At 37.2% G+C, this 22,066-nt stretch overlaps 1 protein-coding gene across 1 annotated transcript; it reads left to right on the top strand.

Annotated features, from left to right (window-relative positions):
- The first annotated feature begins 5 nt into the window (after positions 1-5).
- On the top strand, positions 6-21,438 carry LOC140160419 (E3 ubiquitin-protein ligase SH3RF1-like). The gene is made up of 8 exons (XM_072183654.1): positions 6-59; positions 6,420-6,515; positions 7,620-7,741; positions 10,451-10,757; positions 12,862-12,992; positions 16,429-16,464; positions 20,065-20,232; positions 20,914-21,438. The coding sequence occupies exons 1-8, from the start codon at positions 6-8 to the stop codon at positions 21,323-21,325; spliced, it is 1,326 nt and encodes a 441-aa protein (XP_072039755.1). The 3' UTR covers positions 21,326-21,438.
- The last annotated feature ends 628 nt before the right edge of the window (positions 21,439-22,066 follow it).

Genomic DNA, 22,066 nt, shown 5'->3' with positions numbered 1-22,066 from the left:
CCAGTATGACTTTTGAGGTCAATCAACAGGACGATAAGGACTGCCTTACATTCCTAAAGGTAACCATATCCCACAATGCATTGCAGTTCACTGCCTGTAACCATGGCATGTTTAAATTTAAGTAATCCACTTTTATGCAGTCTTAACCCCATGAGAACTACCTGCCGATTGGTCAAAAAGAAGTTGTCATTGTCAATTGGACCAATCAGCAACATTGTTAGTATAATTTCACCACACACAAAAATTGGGGTTAATTATTTGCAAAGCTCCATTCTGATTGGTGATTAAAGTGAAGATATCATGTAATTAACCAATCAGAAGCAATGTTACATCGTCAGGTAGTGCTCATGGGATTAGCAAAATTGGTCAACACAGACTGTAATTCAAATAATGAAACGTGACTCGGTGAATTGTGTTGCTTTGAACGGGAAATATTCTCTGAAATCAGGTCTTGCCAGGTCTTTTTAGCTTATTTAAATTTATTTAAACAGATATCTTTGAGGCATAAGAAAAAAAAAATTAATTGTATAGAATAAGAAATTTGGTATGCCCAGAAGCAGCACTTACTTGCCTGAGAAATCAGAAATTGTGTTTTGTACTTTACAACACTTCTGCAACACAATTTAAGGAAGTTTTGTTGGACTAGTAGCTAATACTGCAGGCAAAATGGAAACCAAAGCTGCTCTATTATTGATCACTAACAGATTGTCAAAATTATCCGTGAAATGGGATCAATACTAATTATTACTCTTTGTTTTAAGAGCATTTAGTTATAGTTACAACGATGTAGGCAACTTGCACAGTTAAATTAGTGTTATCCTTTGGCGTGTGTAGGGGGAGGTGGGTGGATGGATGTTAGTGTGTCTATGAATAGGTAATATGCACATTTTAGAAATTTCAATGAGCTCCTTTGTGTTTATTTTATTTCTGCAAAATCTCGTAGCTGGTAGCTTACTGCAGGCAAAATGAAAATCAATACTGCTAAAAGTTATTATTGATCACCAGCAGATTGTCAAAATTATTTTGGAAATGGGATCAATACTAATTATTATTCTTTGTTTTAACATGATTTAGTTATACTTAAAACGATATGTGCAACTAACACCATCAAATCATTATCAGTAATATCGTGGCTGTGTAGTGGGAGGTGGGTGTTGGTATGTGAATGAAAATGTAAAGGCAAATTAACAAAAATTTATCAGTTCCTTTGTGTTAAATTGTATTGCTGTCAATTCCTTTTTATCTCAATTTCTCTCACTCTCTCTCTCTCTCTCTCTCTCTCACCCCTTCGCTGTTCTCTACTATAGTTCTCTTATGGAGCATTAATTGTTGGCACATATTCATTATGCCCGTAGACTCCTCCCCCCCCCCAATTTGGAAAAGTACACAAAAAGTCCCAAAATGTCAGGATTTGCGAGCGTACTGATCAAAAAAATCATGTTTTTTTATGCTTTATTGGACAAAAAAGGTCCAAATTTTGGGAAGAAAGTCCACTTTTAACAAAATTGCCACCCCCTTGGAAAAAAAGTCCACTTTTTCAAAATCAGCACCCCCCCAAATGAAATCCTGCCCGTAGAGGCTAGAAGTGATTTTCAGTAAAATCTGAGGGGGTGACCACTGACCACCATCTAAGATTTTCAGCAAATTTGTTGATTTGGCATGGAACAACCCAACTGTTAGTTTTTTTACTCCCTCTCTTTCCTGCTCTACAGTAGCTCTTCCAGCCTCCCACTCAAATTTTCACTTTTTAATCCAATCATTTCTGTCTCTTTTCATATTCAGCTTAAAAGTCAGTCGTGAGTTAGGGCTCAAAATTAATCTTGAGGAGTAAGAGTAGAATGAAAGAGGGGAAATTTCATCAAGATGTTTTTTCCCCTTGTCGCGTTGACGTCGTATTCATGTTCAAATGTTTGACTGGCAGCCATTCTTTCTCACACATTTTTTTGTTGTTGCTTTCATACAACAGAATTTCATTCCCTGTTGGAATGCAGCAAAGCCGAGGCAGGTTTTTGCTTGATGAAACGATATGTTGACGTGAGACGGTTGGGTTAGATGAATTGGAATGACTCATTCGTATTGGGTAACTAAGGATGTGCCCGAGAAAAAAAAGTCAATCATTCCATTAACAGTTAGCAATTTCTGAACATCGATTATGTAGTAAAAACATTACATCTTTGAATAGCGTAATTTTTTTAAAGAAATCAATATTTTCTGTATAGCAATTAGCTTCCAAATCAAATACAAAATTGGAATTGTAAATTTGTCTGCTTAAAACCACATTTTCATATATGTGCAGATGTTAGCAGCAACCATCTTAATGGATGCAACACATTTGATTATTTTTGACATTTTTATTATTTCTTAACTTCTGTTGTAAAGAGTATCTTCAAAGGGAAGAACCTGCTACCGTACCCATGGAGAGAAAAATATGAAAAAAAATCCTGCTTCAGCCAAATTTTCTTTGCTCCCCTACTTTAAAAAAAAAACTGTTAAAAAGCAATATTTTGTAGACTTTGCAACATAATATTGTAACAAGTATCTTGGAGAAAAGTAACCTGCTGCTGCATACCATGACAATTCCTCAAAAGCGATGGATTAATAATGCATATTTACCCTCATTCTCTCCTAAAATGAGTCAGTCTGCGTCTTGTAGTGTCAACATAATCAGAACATTTGCTGTATCTGATTTGCTATATGCTGTTACAAATGTTAAAAACCTGTCTCGTGCACAGCAGATTTGAAGGATAAAAGCCAAAGCTCTTGAATTTTATCTGAAGGTGTTATACAGCGAAGAAACATGAATTATTGGTGTCAATGAGTGTTTGGACAGGTTTGATTGAGTTTTATTTATTCAAGCGCTGAATAAGAGAATATTATATTTGGAGCTTCTTGATTGTCTCTTGAATAAGTAATATTTTCATAGCTTGTGCAAATTGACAAGATGATGGTGTGATCTGGGTTGCCAAACATGCAGTTTGGTAGCCCAATTGGGTGACTTTTGAAGATTTTCAGGACCTGTTTCCTGTCAAATAAAATCCAATGCTAAAGAATGAACTTGAGTGACTTTTAGAGACCTTGCTCACTGGGACTCGGTAGTTTGCTTTCCTATAAAAATCAATGGTAAGGGGAAAAATTTGAGTGATTTTTCTTCGCTGATTTTGACTCGGGGCTTTTTTTACACTTGCCATTCCTGAGTGGGATGTTGCGTTCACAATCGCTATATTTTTGCTTGCTCTAAAAGCACTTGTGGGATACTGTTTGAATTGAATAATTCACTCTGATTTAATAATATTGGTGAGCAGTTTTATTACTTTGAATTTCAAAAGGCTCTTTAATTTGCATTGTTGATCTGTTTGTGAATAAATTGGTTTTTTTTTCAGTACTTGTGATGTAGGGGAATATTTAATTAAAAGTTGTTAAAGTGAATATGGATAGCACCTGGTGCAACTCTGAATGAAATGCGAACCCAATCACAGGACTGTAAATTTACACTATCGTGAATCGAGGCCGATGATTTCAAAGAGTCCTGCCTGGGGGAAGCGTGCAATGTTGGCAAAATTGCTAATGAGCATTTCAAAATGAGAGAAACTGTTTTAAGAACTGCTACAGTAACAATATACGTACAATTATTTGAATGAAGAATGGTTTGTCATACAGGAAATAAATTTGTAATTATTATATAATTTTGTAATTACAATTTCAAAAAAATGAGAAAAAACTTTTACAAAATGGTAAAATGTGAAGAAAAAAGTATATATATACAGGAAACTGTGTTGGTTCTACAGCGTGAAATTTTTTGTTTTGCACTGCCTTCTTTTGAAGGATAATTTCAGAACTGCTAATCTAAAAGCCTGTGATAATAATTATACTTTATCCTTTTAAGCTTCAATGTGTAACTGGTTCTAATGACAAATACAAGAAACCACAAAACTACTCGGACCAGCTCAAATCGCAATAAAATTAATACCGCTAATATATCCTGCTAGTATGTACATAAGAAAGAAAATAGGAATATCATAGGAAGTACATGTAGAATGCGTAGGCACCTGTACGATGAATTAATCAGTAATGACATAAATGTGCGATTTCCTGCGGTTCCTCTTTTTCGATCCCACGATACATCATCCAATTAAAAGTTCTCGGCATTGTACAAGTTGAATTTCTCAGGTGGGTTGAAGTTCAAATCAAAAGATAGCAATTAGTTCAGCTAACTGAATCTTTAAGATGCGTGGTCCGTTGAGACACTCCACAGCTAGCTTAGTGAAAAACAACAATAATTGCATCTCGGCTAAGAGCGAGTGAGCGTCAAGCTAAGGCGACGAGGAATCAGCAGGGCAAACATATTGACAGTTATGACATATCAAAACAATTACATTGTTTCTCCGTAGGGATGAACTTTGTATTCGTATCATATCAGATAGACGTTCAGTAAGAGTTTGAACTTCCTGGATGGATTTTGAAATATAGATGTGCTAACACCCAGTTTTAGAAAGTGGAACAAAATGTTTTTAGTTTTTTTTCAAATGAAAAATTTGTGTGAAGACTCGAACAAATTTGATATGTTGTCTGTACGTGTGCTTGCTTTTCGCCACTGGGCAGGAAAAACCTCATATGTACTTTAGGCCCTTGAACATGGATAAAGCCTTGTAGGTGTAGACTTTATATTGAAGAGGTTGCTTCATCCATGTTCAAGGGCCAAAAGTACATTCAGGAAACACCTCATATTTACTTTTGGCCCTTGAACGTGGATAAAGCCTTGTAGGTATAGACTTTATATTGAATGGTTTGCTTCATCCATGTTCAAGGGCAAAAAGTACATATGAGGTCTTTCCCGCCCAGTGACGTTTTGCTTTTTAAAAATTTGCAGGAAACACTACTTCTTGACAATTTCTACAAAAAAGATGCTCGGATGTTGTGGATTATTATTCTTTGGTTCACCTCAAGTTCGATAGTGACGTATGTGCGTATTGGGCTGGTTGCAGTTTTGAATCTCGCACTTTTAGTTAATCGCGCAGAACATATACGCATGTGTACAAAGGCGGTTTGTACGTACGCTGTTGGCACAACTGCAAAAAATCATTTACGTCACTACCGAACTTGAAGTGAACCAATGTACACTACAAAAATTTGTCCTAAAAAGAGTATCAACATATATAAGTATAATACGTTTGTATCTCCATGGATTTAGGTCTCTTTTCTTCAATTTCTTTCTTCTTTCTGTCGTTCTCTTACACTACTCACTTACAAGCTCTCCTCTGTTAAATTATACTGCACACTCACTCTTCAATATTTCTTTAACTCATTACTCTTCCAATCTTTTTTCATATCTTTTTCTTTATCTGTGTCTCAGTCCCTAAATCTTTCTCTTATCTCTCTACTCTCAAATCACAGAGAGGATTACTGTGTTATTCCGAGTTGTAGTTTCAACTTTTGCAATTGTGAATTCGCAAAAACATATCAGAAAGTGAGATTATATTGAAAGCCGTTTGAAATTACTTCCCTAAGCCAAGCAAATCTTTGATCCTGGTTTTCAAAAGGGATTTTGATACTTGCATCTCATATTTCTGTGGTTAAAGTAACATGCTATAAAAAAATGTTGCAAATGCAATATAAAATGTAACATTGCTGTAAATTGTAGAGTACAATGTTGTAATGTAATTATTGTTTTGTCATATAACAATGAGCCAGAAATGTCTCATTCGCAAGTACAGAGTTCCATGACCTGCATTCAACATACACAGCTGAAAAGGTGACCTCAAGTTGGGGTGTATGAGTTTTTGTACTCAACACATTCAAAGTTCATTTTATTCATGTGCAAGCATATTGGGGTTCAAGAACTATGCATTGATGGATGAGCGTAATTGAGATTGTAGTTTATGTTAACATATGTGGAGCCTGAGACTAGCAAATTCAATTACAATCGTGAATGAAATGTGGCGTTGATATAAAAGGCATAAAAATAGAACCCTCGAATTCAAGTCGGTAGTCATGGCAACGTCATATGTAATAATGTGTATTCCGATGCAATACACGAAAGACCCAGTTTCCTTGGCCTTTTTTTGTGGATGATAAGTATGATTATATACACAACATGGCAATGTAACATGAACTAGATGGATAGAAATGCGAGGATTTTATTTCTGGCATATTTAGGATCAGGTTTTTATGAGAGTGTGTGTGGTAAAACCACGGTCTACACTAGGATCCACAGCATGTTCATGTATCAGGGCACAGTTCTTTAACCCCAATACATTTGTACATTCATTGAATAGAAAATTTGGGTACAAAACTCATACTCTACAACTTGAGGTCAAATTTTGCACTATGAGTGTTTAATAATTGGTGTTATTGAACTATGCCATTGGGATAAGGCCATTGTGGTCCATAGTGCTAACACATGACTGTATTGTATTTTACAGGATGAAGTTTTAAAGGTGATACGGAGGATAGATCAGAACTGGGTAGAAGGCCAGAAAGGGGATAAGATTGGTATCTTTCCATTGTCTTTCGTTGAGGTAAGGACAGACATTGTTATGTGTGTACCACAGGGATCTTGTTTCAGGCCAGTGACACATGAAGTCGTTAATATTCATTTGGCTAATAAACTAATAACATCTTGATAAATGCATTTTCACATATTGAAATTGGTTGCTGCTTCAAACATTTATGAGTCACTTATTGCTCTGTGTAATGGCTAGTTTGATTTAATTGCAGATGAGGGTTTTTCGGGGAACTAATGAGGACTATTTATGATGGGAATTAAAAGTAAGCATCCTTTAATGATGCCCATCAATTAGGTTAATGACTGGATAAGATTTGATTGATGTTCAAATGACATAGGCCTATAATCAATGCACTTGACACTTAAATTTTATCCATCACAATGCATTTTCCCTTTGGGGTCGTGTATTGTTCTGAAACATACAAAATGGGAATGTGCAGTGATGGTTATCAAATGAAATACAGCAAAATTATGTTTATTTATAAACTTAATTAAATGTCTTCTGATGAGGCATTTGGTCATAATTGGTGAAGTTTTGAACAAATTAGCACTATCTTTACAGTGACTACTGAATTGATTTGGCTTAAATAGAAACTTTGGCAATTCAGTTATTTTATCCAAACAAATTAAGAATGTATCATAAATCAAGTTTATCAATGTTGGTTAAGTTTTTGGTTTATGGTGGCTGAGCGGAACAGGCTCCGACTCATAATCGGAAGGTTGCGGGTTTGTGCCCTTGAGCAGGGAAGTGAGATGGCACTTTATGTCGATTACTCCTCTCCACCCAGGTGTATAAATGGGTACTGGCATTCTTAAATGATGGGAAGGTAAGAGACTTGCTGTGGAAGAGGTGTGGCGATCCTCCCACAGCAACATTTCACAGTCTGGCCTAATCGCTAACAAAAGAGAGATGGGCACTCCATCCTGTAAAAAATGCTGCTTCGACTCCTTTCCTTCTTAGGGTTTTATCGAAGATGTGTGAGCAAATTAAGAGCTAAAGTGGTATAGATCAAATAACCCAGCAGGACGGAAGTAGTGTGAGTTCATACTCATCAGATACAGATGAATAAGGCAAGATATTCCTATAAATAATATTATGACCTTGTTCTCTCCTCAGTTGAATGGTTCAGCGCAACATTTGATCGATTCCCAAGCACCGGGTACGGCAGATGGGAGTGGCTCGTCCCATCCATCAAGTGGTAATGCAGAGCAGGGTGGTCACGAAGCAAGCGGGAGCAGGTAAAAACAGATGGGTGAACATTTAGGACTGGTATAGCCTGAACTTTGATGACTGTTGCATGTAAATTGTATGAATGCATTCTACTTTGTACCATCCAGGAAAATGTAGGATGCATTTTACATGCACCGGTAACAAAACACGCTTGCAAAATATCATAGTATAAAATTATATAATTGCTGTCTTCAGTAGATAGTAATAATAAATTAAATAATTACTGACTTTAGTAGATGGTAATCAATTGCATAATTACTGTCTTCAGTAGATAATAATAATAATAGTAAGATTTTACATTACTGTCTTCAACTATGTACAGGCCCATAGTGTGTACAAAGAAGGCAGTGGCCCTAAAAAATAGCATTGTTGCAAATTGAAAATTGTAGCAGTTTTCAGTATTCATGACATGATAATGATGAATTATTATTAATTTTATTTTGTAAGGATTTGATATTGGACAAAATTGAACAAAAGAGTACCAATCTGCAGGGCAAAGTAACAGATGAATAGTCAATCTGATGATCCATCATCACAAGTCCTTTTGTTTTATTTGACATTTTATTTTAACCTTGTTCTCTTTCAAACAAATTGCATTTTACCTTGGAATAAACTTACAATCACTATCATGAGAACAAAAATGATTAAATAATTAATAATCGATCAATAAAAAAAGTTTTGTACAAAAAAAAGACAAATATTTGGTATTTATAAATAGGATGAATGTTCACAAAAATGCATGTGCATAGAGACGCATACACCTCCTAGATGAGTGTCTCTCTGCACATAGTATATATTACTCCCACTGTGTATTACATTGTGTTAAGTGATCTGTGTAAGGCCAGGCTTAAGAGGCATTCCATGGATGATTTACTTCATAAATGGAACAGACTGCCCAGTCAGTTTCTCTTTCCTTTTCAAGACCACTAGCATTTTAATGTAAAACTGGGAGGCCACCCTAGTGGAAATCTTGTGGGCATGATGAATCTCACTGGAATAGGAAAAAAGTATCGGGTACTGAGGGGGTGTCGCAATTTTGGTTAACCAAAAAGAAACCCAAATATGTGACCGTCCACCACAAACGGACTGTAATGTCTGCATTTTCACTTTTTAAGATGTTAGACAGGCAAATTCTCCTCAAAATAAGCTTTACAATGATATATTACATGCCCCTGTTTACTTGTTCGGAATGTAGTAAAAATTAAATAATATGTTGGGAAATCCAATTTCCTATTGTTTTCTTGTAAGATTCAATGGACTGTAAAATCTAGCTCTGCTGACATGACATTAAACATAAACAATGCGATTTATAAAGCGCCTTTTACAAAAGTAGGCAAAGCGCTAAAAGAGAGAAAGACAAGAAAGGAAAAAGAGCATTACGGCCCATTTGTGACGGATGGTCACAAATGGATTAGATTTGTGGTGGATGGTCACATACTATGTATACTTAATATAAATGGACTAGATTTTAAAATGATTAATGTCTGCCTTTTATGCCATCATTTTGAAGGAAAAAAATTTGGCTACCAAACATTGTCAAATTTGCATTTCCAGATTTTTTAAAAGAGTATTATTTGTTTAGAAATCACCTAAACTAGATTTGTGCAATATTCCGACCTGTCGCTAAATATCACCAAACAGACATCAATTTATTTCATTCAAATCATACATACAAAATATTAAAAACCCACAAAATTTGAATGAGTTGATGCTCCAAATGTCTAGGCTTAGAGCGAGCACCCTTCACTCACCTTTAAGTTACAACATACAACTACACACACAGTTGAGAGCCTGAAAAATATGTAGCCCCTCTCAGCCACACGTTCCCATGCCTACCTTCCACTAAGAACCCTCCCTGAGGTGTTGGCAGTACATATCAATCTAAAAGGAATTTATTTAAGCCACAGTTTATTTTGTTGTAAATAATTATTAATATTTGGATGGAGTTACTGCACATGGTGTGAACAAGTGAATAAAGAGTAATGATAATAATGTCCTTAGACAGTGATCACTATATACAGATCATAAATCTCGAAACATTTGGTTAATTTGATAAACTAAAGAATGTTATGGACTGACCTTTGTAAAGGTGAAGGCAACATAAAACATGAGATTAAAACTATGAAATAGAAGTTGTGTTCACATTTTGAGTTGCACCCGGCGTAAACTGACGCTAACATTGATCAAAATTCCACAAATATTTAACCTACTCTTACCGCGTTTCCACACCTAGCCTACTCCTAGCATTAAGGCTTACGCTGACCAGTTCCACCTAGCATTCACTTCTGGTCGGCGTAAACATACCACTTCCGGTGTTTCCATGACCTTTTTCAACCACACGATATGTAATTTCTTAGTTCCGACCAACAAATGTCAAATTTACACCGGATGCTAGGCGTAGCAGCGTTCACATTGCAACTTACGCACCGCGGAGGTTACACCCAGCTCGCTGACAAAAGTCAGGAGTAAATCGTCGGAAGTATGCCTGGCGAAACTGACGCTGACCATCATTCACACTGCACCTACTCCTGGCAGCGTCTACCGCTACTCCTAGCAACATCCGCCGACCAAGATCCGCCGGACGTATGTCTGACAATGTGAACACAACTAGAATGTGGTGATGGTAAAACTGATTGATTAATAGTGTATGGTAATATGATATAATAACATAATTAAATATAACACAATGAATCATCTCCGTTTTATTTATTTCACAGTAAATCCAAGTCTTCCAACAAGCGTCATTCCTTCACGTTACTCCTCACTCAGAAATCCAACAAAGAAGCGTCATCGAGTTCCAACGGCCATGCCATCAGCGGAGGAGCAGGAGGAGGAGGCGGCAACACCAGCAATAATAGCAATAGACATTCTATGGAGATTAGCTCTCCTGTGTTAGTTAGATCCAGTAATCCTACAGCAGCTAATCTTATAGATAACAAAGCTGCTGCTACTGCAGGGTCAGCAGGTGCATCATCTGCTGCTGGAGGGGCCAGCAATGGCAGGAAGAAACCACCACCTCTAACGGTATGAGATCGTCATGTGTTTGTTTATCAGTTTTGTTTCCCATATCAATAGAGGGTAAATTGCATTTTGGGCTCTTCAGTAGAAGTTACTTGATCATATAGAGATGCAAGAAAGTCACAGTTGTGCAATAGCTTAAAATCAGCTTTTATTTTTAAATGCAGAACTTTGATGGGCAGGGGATGGGCATTAGCAATATAACCAAATACGGTTAGTTTGTCGCATAATCAGTGACGGCACCAGGATTTTTTTCAGGGGGGGGGGCAAAGTGAATTTCAGGAGGGGGAGAAAAATCAACAAATTAATGCCAAAAGTTGAAAGTTTTGTCATTTTGGGTTGTTAAGGCTGATAAGGCCTTAAAAAGGAGGGGAAAGAAAAATATTGGGCATCATCAGTTTTTGGTGGTATTTAGTTTATCACATTTAGTACAATGTGTTAAAAGAAGATTAAATGAAATAGTTATAAATTCATAAACTTTCATTGCCCACCTTACTTGCAGCCATACTATTTTAAGAGACACTGAACACATCCTTTAAAGCATATGCTTTATTACCAGCCTGCACTTGTTCGGGTACAGTTCCTTCGTTGCAGCTATGTTCTTAAATATCCTACTGACAAGGGATTCCCCTGTCATGCTGAAGTACTTTGCGGTTAAGATAGACATATTCCACAGAATGCTGTAATCGAAAGGGGAGGGAAAGTTTATTAGGATAATTTTAATACCTGTATAGCAAAATTGCTTTTGATTTTATAGCCTGAGTAAAGCATAACAGGATAATATGGTTGTACGAAACTAGCAACATGCATTTTCATGATGCAATGTAGCATTAGCCTGCAGGGTAGCCAATACCGCTCTGTCCCAGGACACGGCAACCTAATAGAATTAACTGTTTACATGTCTGGAGAGCTTGTTTTGTTGAACTGTGATTTATTTATTTATTCCTGTAACCTTTTAAATAAAGCAGTGCTTTGTCTGAAAGGAAAATTGAAACACTGAATTACATTCAGAATGAGCCTAGCTGTGAGCTATTAAAGGAACAATCTAGGATTTTCTAATATAAAGTGGTTTGCCTAAATGCTCCAGTAAATGATCAACAGGAATGAATTGTTCAATTTGATCGTAATAGCCTGTGGTTGATTTGGTTATGTGATAAAATGTTGGAAATAACTTGTTGTTAATGGGTATCTGTCTATGCCTGTACACATTTGTATGTTAACCACTGTTTCTAATTTAACAAGATTAAAAAATATTTTTTAAATGAGCTGTTGTAAACTGCTTGTCCACAAAAAAAGCCTGTGTATAGGTTTCAGTGTCCCGAGCTTTCGATCCAAGCATAATCTTAATCAGTTTGCCTGCTTGGATTCTGCTTAGATCGAAAACTCGGGCTACTATAAATTATGAACAATAAAAGGACACACAAACCTTTATCAAACCTTCATGTTTAATGTCAGATGTTACCTTAATTATATTACTTCCACATTTGGCATTTGCATGGTTTATGATGTTAGTACATTTCAGTATGCATGTTGCAGAAATGCTAAAATCTGAATTTGGATGAATTTTAGGGTGCAAATAGTCCCTGATTGTCCTGTTAGGCAAGTCTGGTGCTTCACTACTCTTTAATTCACCTCAAGTTCAGTAGTGACGTTCATGTGTATTTTGGGGTCGCAGGTTTGAATCGCACATGTAAAGTTAATCGCACAGAGCATATACGCACACATACAAGGGGGGTTTGTCGGAACGCTTTAGGCGCAACTGTGAAAAAGCATTGACATCATTATCCTTAATCGCTTACATGGGGGATGTAGATTTCAAATGGAGCCATCCATTTAGGTAACCCCATTTGAAATTCACACTCCCTGTGTGGAAGATTAAGATCATGTCTTCCATAAGGGGTATGGATTTCAACTGGATTAGCCCAGTTTGGATGTGACTAAATAGAAGTTGGCAAATCAAAATCAGCCAACAACAGTATGAAAATAATATAATGCACATTACCATGTGACACATCTGGTGTACTCATTTACTAGGAAAGATTGAATAAGTGAATAATAACATTTGTTTTAATGATTTGAATGTTGTATGTTGCTTTTTGTCTCTGCACAGATATCCGGCACAGCTGCCTCCAATGACAGACCACCAAACTCTCCCACAGTTGTGACATCACCTACTGCACAAGCTGGTGGTGCAGGAGTAACCAGTTTACCGATGTCACCAAAGCCTAATAAAGTTGAAGTGTAAGTGTTGAAATTAAGTAGGGTGTATCTTTTCAATGGCGGCATCCCCCCCAAAAAAAAATATTTTTCTTGCCCCCCAGTTTTGAGGCAAACCCCCAAAATTACGTAACTTTTGCAGCAATTTTTTTTATGCGGCAATTTTGCGCAAAATTTGTCGATTTTGCCCACCCCCAGAAATTCACTTTGCTCCCCAAATGTTCCCCCTGAAAAAAAAAAATCCCTGGTGTCGCCACTATCTTTTTGATAGTGGAAAAATTAACTGAGGGGGCAGCTAATGACTTTGCACTTCATGTGACTCATGTATTCATTTACTGTTTAATGATTTCATTTCCATGTGTGTGTGTGGGGTGTGTGTGTTTGTGATGTGTTTCTATTAGGGGTGCGTGTGTGTTTACTGCCAAATGCGGACACACGTAATATTGTTCACCTTCAACTGTGGACATTCCTACAATCGAGGACCATCCGCAGTTTCAAACTGCTGCAATAGACCACAAATACATGCTAAATGCATTTGAGCAATGCTTACTCAGAACTGTGAAAAATACCTTCAGCAGTTGATGGGTAAAATTCTGTTTTGTATCATGCACGCAAAAAAAATTGCCATTCTTGTCCACAGTTAGGCGATGAAAACACCATACATATGTCCTCGTTGTGATAGCAATACACAATGTCCGCGATTGCTGGCAAACACAAACAGGTGTGTTTCTATTATGTGTGTGTTTATGGTGTGCAGATGTGTCAAGTGTTTGACTTCAACTGAGGACACACCTGAGACTTTCCACATTCAAACCATGGACCAACCTGCAAACAAGCAACGCCCTCAATTTTTAAAGGTGTGCAGTAGGTTGCAGTTGCATGCCAAAATGTATTTTGGAGATACATCCGGTATTGTTACTGACCGCGGTTGATAGGCCTGTTTCATACTGTGTACACCTAGGTTTCATTATCATTGAGGTATAGGACTTTTTATTTTTTCGGAGAAGAGCAGGTAGGGCAACTACTTGATTATATTTCTACATGTTCATACTACATACTCTGAAAATTTTAGAAAATTCAGCACGAGTCCGGTTTTTTAAATCACATTTTGTTCCTAAATGGGGTTATAGCGCCTCAACGGCACTCTCTCCATAGGGCTACATATAAAGACCAGTTATAGACAAATGGCCCTAAAATAAAACGGACTCGCATGCAATTTCCTCAAATTTTGCAGATGATGTAGATTTAACATCTGGAATGTAATGCAAGTGATGTCGTTGCTGCTCTTCTAAATTCATTTTTAAAATGTCCGCCCCAGACCAAGGTGTGTATCTCACACAAAATCTGCCATTTTGGTCCTCTGTATGTTGATTGAATGTCAGTTTAACATTAAAGTCCACGATTGCTGGTGCAGGATGGTAGATGTATGCGAGTGATGGGGAGGGAGCGAGGGCGGGGGTGTGAGTGTGTTTTTATCAGCATCGATATTTAGAACAATAACAATGCTATTTGTTATTGGACTGTCTCATGTTGTTTATTGTGTGTGTTGTTGTTTGTATGATTGTTTGTTTATGTTTGTTTGTTAGTTTGATTTTCATCATGTGAACATACATATGCACACATACATACATTCATAACAGGAATTAATATAGTCTTCTATCAAGAAGTTGAACAAGGTGTTAACATGAGAATTTTTTAAGAACCATGATTAAAAATAATCATGGTTATTATTAAGTTCTCTTGAAAGTTGACAAGGCATAATGTTTTAATCATTCATTACAGCTTATATCTATGGGTATTAGATATTTAGCCTTCACCTTTTGTATTCACATTAAAATACCTTAATTAGTAAATATCTAGAAATGATAATTATTGGAATTAATTAATATCTAATTAAGGACAAAAATGAATGGCCAGATAATTGAGGACAAAATTGGACCTTTTTGAATAATTCAAGATGGTCAAAGCCCGGGTCAAAGGGTTGATGCAAAAAGAAAGCAACCCATTAAAGGGAAGTTAACAATTTTGTCAATAAATTTTGTTTATTAATTTGGCATGTCACATGGATCACATTCTCATTCACATTGGCATGAATATACCATGAAGTGGAAATATTGACATTCTAAAAATGTTGGTGACCCCCTTCATGAAACCTGGGAATCTGCCTTTAAGTTCATATGGACTGTTCTAGCTGAAATTGATATACCCCCAATGGAAGATATGACCTTAATGTCCCACACAGGGGGTGTAGATGTCAAATGGAGTCACCCATTCAGGTAACCCCATTTTAAATTCACACTCCCTGTGGGAGATTAAAGTCATGTCTATCATAGGGGGTGTATGGATTTCAACTGGAATAGCCCAATCATCAGATTCAATCAGGTTGTCATGCATTCATTAGACACCGTGGACCACAATGGTCTCATCCCAATGGCATAGTTCAATAACCTCAATTAAACACTCATAGTGCAAAATTTAACCTCCAAGTTGCAGAGTATGAGTTTTTGTACCCAAATTTTCTAAGGTCATTCAATGAATGTACAAATGTATTGGGATTAAAGAACTGTGTCCTGATAGGTGAACATGTTGTGGATCCCAGTGAGATAGGAAGAAGTGTGAAAACTTGGCAAACAAAAACTGCAATAGAACAACATGCTGGGATTAAAAGAAAACAACGCGATGTGTTACAATCCCTAATGAGGCGTTGAAAGGACGCGCTACCTAATTCAGCGCAGCCCAAGCAACCTGTATGCATATAATAGCTTGCCAGACATCCCGTCGTCCATTCTAGTCTAATTTTAATGCCGCAGACATCAGCGCACCGAACTTGAACTCTTTCTGTTAAATATCAAGCTACTAATATACTGGAGATCATCTCCACTGCTTTGTTTTGGTAACCTATTAATAGAAACTTGATTGGAAAACCATCGATGGGATAAACGCAGTAAACAGTAGCATCTTTGATCTCTTTTTTGTTATTTGTGTACTTAACCCCATGAGAACTACCTGCCGATTGGTCAAAAAGAAGTTTTCATTATCAATTGGACCAATCAGCAACATTGTTAAAATAATTTCACCACACAAAAAAGAAGCTCCATTCTGATTGGTGATTAAAATGAAGATATCATGTTATTGACCAATCAGAGGCAATGTTAAATTGGCAGGTAGTGCTCAGGGGGTTAAAAAGGGCTGCAGAAGATTACAGATTGGTAATGAAAAGAAAACACAACATGTTGCTAGGAAATTACTATTATCATTCTCAGGACACAGTTCTTTAACCTGCTTTATAAATGTATGCAAGTGGTGTGACCTGTTGTAAATATGGGTATCGAAACTCATACTTTGCCAACATGAGGTCTGTATTCAAAGAGTGTACCGCTTCATGCAGATTATTGAACTCTGTCCCAGGAGATGAGACAGTTTTGGTTTATATTGTTATTGGATGTTTTGTCTCCTATAGACATCCGGGTCATCATCCTCATCATGCGCAGAATATGTAAGTGTCGTTGTTATCGGCCGTCTTCTGCACGGTCGTTCGTGCATGAAATGCCGCACTCTTCTTTCTCTTGTTTTATTGGGAACATATGTTGACATAATTATTTCAATATTCAATTTTGCTGTCAAAAGAATTTTATAGCTTCCTCTGTGCAAGTGTATTTTTAAAAAATTTTCTTTTTGTTTCTCAGTTAATAGACATGACTTTGAATTTGCCTTACATTAGCATTGATTTGGGCTATTCCAGTTGAAATCTGGCAGATTTTGGAAATATCTTCCACAGGGGGAGTATGTTTTTCAAATGTAATTGGTCAGAGTTAATCATTTTGAAACCTATACTCCCCCTATAGTTATAGCTTTACCTACACTACAGTATCTGCCTCAACTGGAGTATTTCAAATGAAAGTTACCCCACTGTCTCTTCTATTTGAAACTCATTCTCCCTCTGTGGAAGGCTTTGGATATATCTTCCTCGGGGGGAGAATGGATTTTAAATGGAATAGCCCATTTGATTGATGAATACCTTACAGTTGTATTATTTGGAATAATTTGTACAAGTTACTATTAGTGTCTTGTGTTTATTTGACTGTCACATGTGACCAGTTCACTTGCACTTTAAACACAATCAAACGCAATTGAGTGATTGAGTGTTTGTTATTGATTGTGCATATTCAAGATGATCAAATAATTACAATGAAATTTGTATGTGTAGAATGTTCCTTTGTTTGATGTTTTTCCTTTACATTGCATTGTATTATGGGACAATATTTCCGCAATGATGCTGTCTGATATTAAATTGCAGACAAGGTCTGGTATTAAAATGCATTGTCATTAAGAAAATTATGTTCAAGCAACGTGGAATAAAAAACTGTTCTACGGGTCTGACCGACTCAGGTTTTCTGTTTTTGAGATTTTTCTTTTAATTTGCTATGTCAGTAAAATCAGCTAGAATTGTTTAAGTTTGAATTGCTGTGTGAATGTAAAGTCAGCTATTTTGGGGTAAAAAATTTCTTACGATTGAAAAAACGTTCAAAAGCTGTTCAGTGTCAGTGCATTTTGCTGTAGTGTCAGTTTGACAAATGCTTGATTACTGACATGTGTATAATTTTGGTTCATTTTGATGCCCAGGATTTTAAGATATGACATTGTGAAAAATTTTAAGTTTCTTTTTTGGCATGGTGTATAATTGAAATCATTTTCCAAAGCACTACTACTTTATAGTGCTAAATAACACAGGAAGACCATTTAAACAAGTAAAACATACTAATTTGTAAGGAAAATCAGCTCTTAACCAAAACAAACTTGGGTGACATTGTCCTTATGTTCGTTGATCAGGTCAGGGTAGTTCATCAGGTGACAAGTTGAATTTATAATGAATCTTCCCAATATATTATTACTAGAGTATAGCCTCTTTGCTTTCATTACAATATTGATGAGAGAGCCACATGGTCAGAAGGTCATGTGTCATTAAAGATTTATCTGCAAAGATGTGTGCTAATTGACCAGACATGGACATGTCAGTGATTTGGAGACAAAAAAAATCCTGTTCCATGGGTGGACGGACCTTTCAAGTAGGGTCGGTCAGGCGATTTCTGAGATTTTTTTTCTGGAGGCTAAAAGTACCCAAAAATTTCACCAAAATCTGAAAAAAAAATTGTGCAAACATATTTTCTAAAAATGTTCAGCCAAAATTAATAAATGGTGGCCACAAAAACTGCATATTTTACATGATTTTAGCAAAATAGTAAACAAAAAATCTCCAAAATATGAAGATTTTTTTGCAAACATATGTTCTAAAAATGATCAGCCAAAATTGATAAATTTTAGCTCCAAAACGGGTGATTTTACATGATTCTAGCAAAATTTTAAAAATAAATCTCCAAAACACAAATTCTGGGTCAGGTGAGCCCGTAGAACAGGTTTGAACGGGGTATTGTTTTTGTCGCCTAATGGAATTTTGTTTGTTTGTTTTGGTTTTTAATCACTATTTTTCAATTACATTTGTACCTGATTTCATATGACAAACAAATGAAAGCAAATGTAATTTTGTTTTGCAGATATTTAGTTTTATGTGATTTGTAAACTTATGTTATTACTTTTGCTCCCATGCCAATCCTTTGTTGCTATGGTTAGCTACAATTTTTTGCCTGTTTTGCCAAGTAAATGATTTATGTTAGTTTGTTGATAAGATTGTGTTACTTTTAAGTATTATGTGTCAGTGGATTCAATTACTAAGAGGCAACTGCTTTGATGTTGTGATGTAAACTGCATTTTGTCCTTAAAATAAATGTGTTCTAAGCCAATATCGTAAAAAATTGATAGTTTGCATATTATGTGCTAACTTTTGAGCGCTTTTAAAGCATGCAAACATGAAGAGACCCATCCACAAAAGTGTAAAGGGTTTCAAGCAAATCATCGATACATCAATATGAACAAGCAAATTTGTGTCTCAACCCCATTGGCTCAGTTGGTAAAGCGCCGGACTATGGTATAATTTCATGTTTTCAAAAGCGCTCGATAGTAAGCATATATGCTAACTATCAAGTTTTTACGGTATACACGTTGAAGTTCCTAGAAACTTGAATTATAAAATATGAAGCAAAATTTTTAAAAAAAATTGTACATCCGTTTCTGATCTTGGCATAATGTGACCATTTGGTATAATAGGACCCCTCCATGTCATTAATTCTTAATGTGTGGAGGGATTAATTACACAAGGACAAGGATGATGAGTCTGCCTCCTGTTGCACATTATATATGATGATTCCCAAAGCAACGAGAGTGTCAAGTTTCAATGTAGCAATACACTGCTCATCAACAAGCAGAATGCAAATTTTCAGTGTTGTGGTTTGAAATTTATCGCTCATTTTATTTTTGATTTGTAACATTCTGATTATGTTTATGGATGCATTTTTATCTAATTACTGTGTGTATACTATTTATTGTAAAAAATAAATTTGTTACTGCTGTCCTCTTTGTATTTCCTGAGCTTTTGGATATTCCTTGTTATATTGTAGCTGCAATGCGTTATGTTCTAAAACATTGCCTGAGGCATATACATGAGTGTATGAGTTGTGCATTTAAAATCCCTACCTCTGCCTGGTCTTAAACACCTCTGACAGCACTTACAGAATAAATAATCATAGGGCACGTTGGCGCAGCGGTACAGGCTCTGCCTTGTAATCGGTGGATGGCGAGTTCGAGCCCCGGCGGTGCCATCGTGTTGTGCTCTTGGGCAAGGCGCTTTACCTTACTTGCCTCTCTTTACCCAGGGGTGAAATGGGGAGCTGTTATGAATATTGTCCATTGAGCGCCGCCCAAAAGTATGAGCATGCCTTGGGCATTGTATGGCAGCTGACATGTTTCTAACTACAGGGGAATAAATGTAAAGGGCTTTGGTACATGTACACACATGAAAGGCGATGTATAAATACCAAGAAGTTGTTGACAAAAGTTGTGAAAACTAAAACTCTTTGAGCATGTATCAGTTGCTCTTGTGCAAATTATGCTTCATCAGGATTTTATGTCTTAAACCACTTTGTTCTCATGAATTTATCCATGTTTTAATGAATTTTTCTTTCTGTTTTTTTGCCTACCGCAGATTTGTTGCAATGTATTCATACAAACCCCAGAAGGCAGATGAGCTTGAGCTACGCAAGAATGAGTTCTACACGGTGAACGAGAAGTGTAAAGATGGCTGGTTTAAAGGAATGTCTCTCAGAACGGGGGAACTAGGAGTGTTCCCTGGCAACTATATGCAGCCTTATAGGTATGATGATCTCTTCACGTTTGTGTCCGTAAGAATTTTGAGATTTATCTCTGTTGTGTATTATTATCTGTTCCAACTCATGCATATTGTCCTGGATTAGACATATGTTCACTGGAGGGACATTAAAACTAGCACTGCATCCCTGACATACTGATTCAAAGTAAAATGCTAATACCTCCAAAGATCCCGGGAAATTAATGAGGTGTCACTGGAGCTGGAATAGATAGTAACAATTCTTTCAATTGGTAACATGCAAGAGTTGATTCAGTTCTCTTCTGAATATTTCCTGTTCATGATGTGTGATAGTAAAACCAGCTTACATAGGCATTTGTTTTAACACTGCAATCAAAATGTTAACCTTGGCGTTACTTATCTAAGGCAAGGAAAGGAACTGAAATTATTTCTGTGCAAAAATCTGTACAATCACTGCTTTTCATTACCTCCTTGCATTTCTCTAAGTGAAACTTAATATTTTTTATTTTTTACAAGTAGTCTTTCAAAATGGCCATAAGAATATCTGTGGATAACATTTTTTGTCCATTGCAACTTTTAAACTGATTTTTGTTCTTGTTGCTCATACAGCAAAAAGTGAAACCTGATCAGTATTGGCATACTGTTATATTACTGTATTTATATCACCATAAATTTTATTTTAGTAAATTTGTTTATCTTTTTTTCCAGACATGACAGACAAGATAGACAACGAAAAAGTTCCTCAACGGCATCGAATAACGAGCCACGTTCCACCTCCCCTCAGGTCAACCAACCAGCTGGTTCTCCCAGACTGCACCTCACAACTGGCTCCCCAACAGCAACAACGACATCCCCCACATCCCAAGCTGCTCCAGTGGTCCGAATGCGATCTCCCGGGACCGCTGCACCGACTAGCTCGGCTACAACTCAAACTCCGCTGTCGGGAATGACAACGTCGACATCGTCAACTATGCTTAGAGCTGCAGCCGACGGCCAGAAGGCTAGACCAAGTATTATTGCTGCTGAAGGACAAAAGACAATAGCACAGTTGCAGAGTGAACGTGCAAGCACAACTAATGCAGTATTATGGTCAAAATCCAAACCAACAAGCATCAAATAGGCAACAAGGGAGTCCAAATGTACCCAACAGAGTGCCATCTGCTGTCCACCAGGAGAGGCCTAGGGCTAGTCCACCTCCTGTTCAGCAAGGCTCTGGCAGTCCAAGGAGTACCCCTACGCAGCAAACAATAACAACCTGTAAAGCCACTTTGAGTGGTCACACACAACATACGCATACAGGGGTCCAGAGAGGGTCCCCTGGAGCTCACTCAGCATCAGGACAAAGTCCAACTTTAGTGAATTCTGGAGGAGCAAGAACTAAAACTAGTGCGCAGTTGGCGGCTGGATCGCCTCCAGAAAATGTCAGTGCCTCCCAGTCTGTATCAAGAACAAGAGGGCAAAGCATAACAGAAGTTCCAAGCGAAGGACACTCTAATGGTCAGACCACTGTAGTCAGCAACAGCAGCAGCAGCAACAACAGCAGCAGCAACAGCACTGCAGTGCTAAGAAACAGCCCAAACAATGCGCATTCACCTGGCCAACAGGTAGTAAAGCAAAGTCACACAGCAAGTGCGAAAGCCAAACGCTTGTCAGCGCACATCCCTCTCACCGCACTCCACGCCGTCGACATCCGTTTGCAAACGCAGAAGCAGCGTCGCTACAGCGACAGCGATCACAATCCCGATAGGTCCAGGATAGTAACCCGCACTGCCCTCCAGGCTGCTGCAGCCTCTAATCATCCTACTACCCATTGTAAGCATGCTGGTGTGACCGCTTCTAACGCACAGCAAGTGTGCGATGC

Source organism: Amphiura filiformis, chromosome 9 (genome assembly GCF_039555335.1).
Source record: "Amphiura filiformis chromosome 9, Afil_fr2py, whole genome shotgun sequence".
Lineage (NCBI taxonomy): Eukaryota > Metazoa > Echinodermata > Ophiuroidea > Amphilepidida > Amphiuridae > Amphiura > Amphiura filiformis.
Note: the sequence above shows the minus strand (reverse complement) of the source record. Positions and strands in the feature narration are given on the sequence as shown.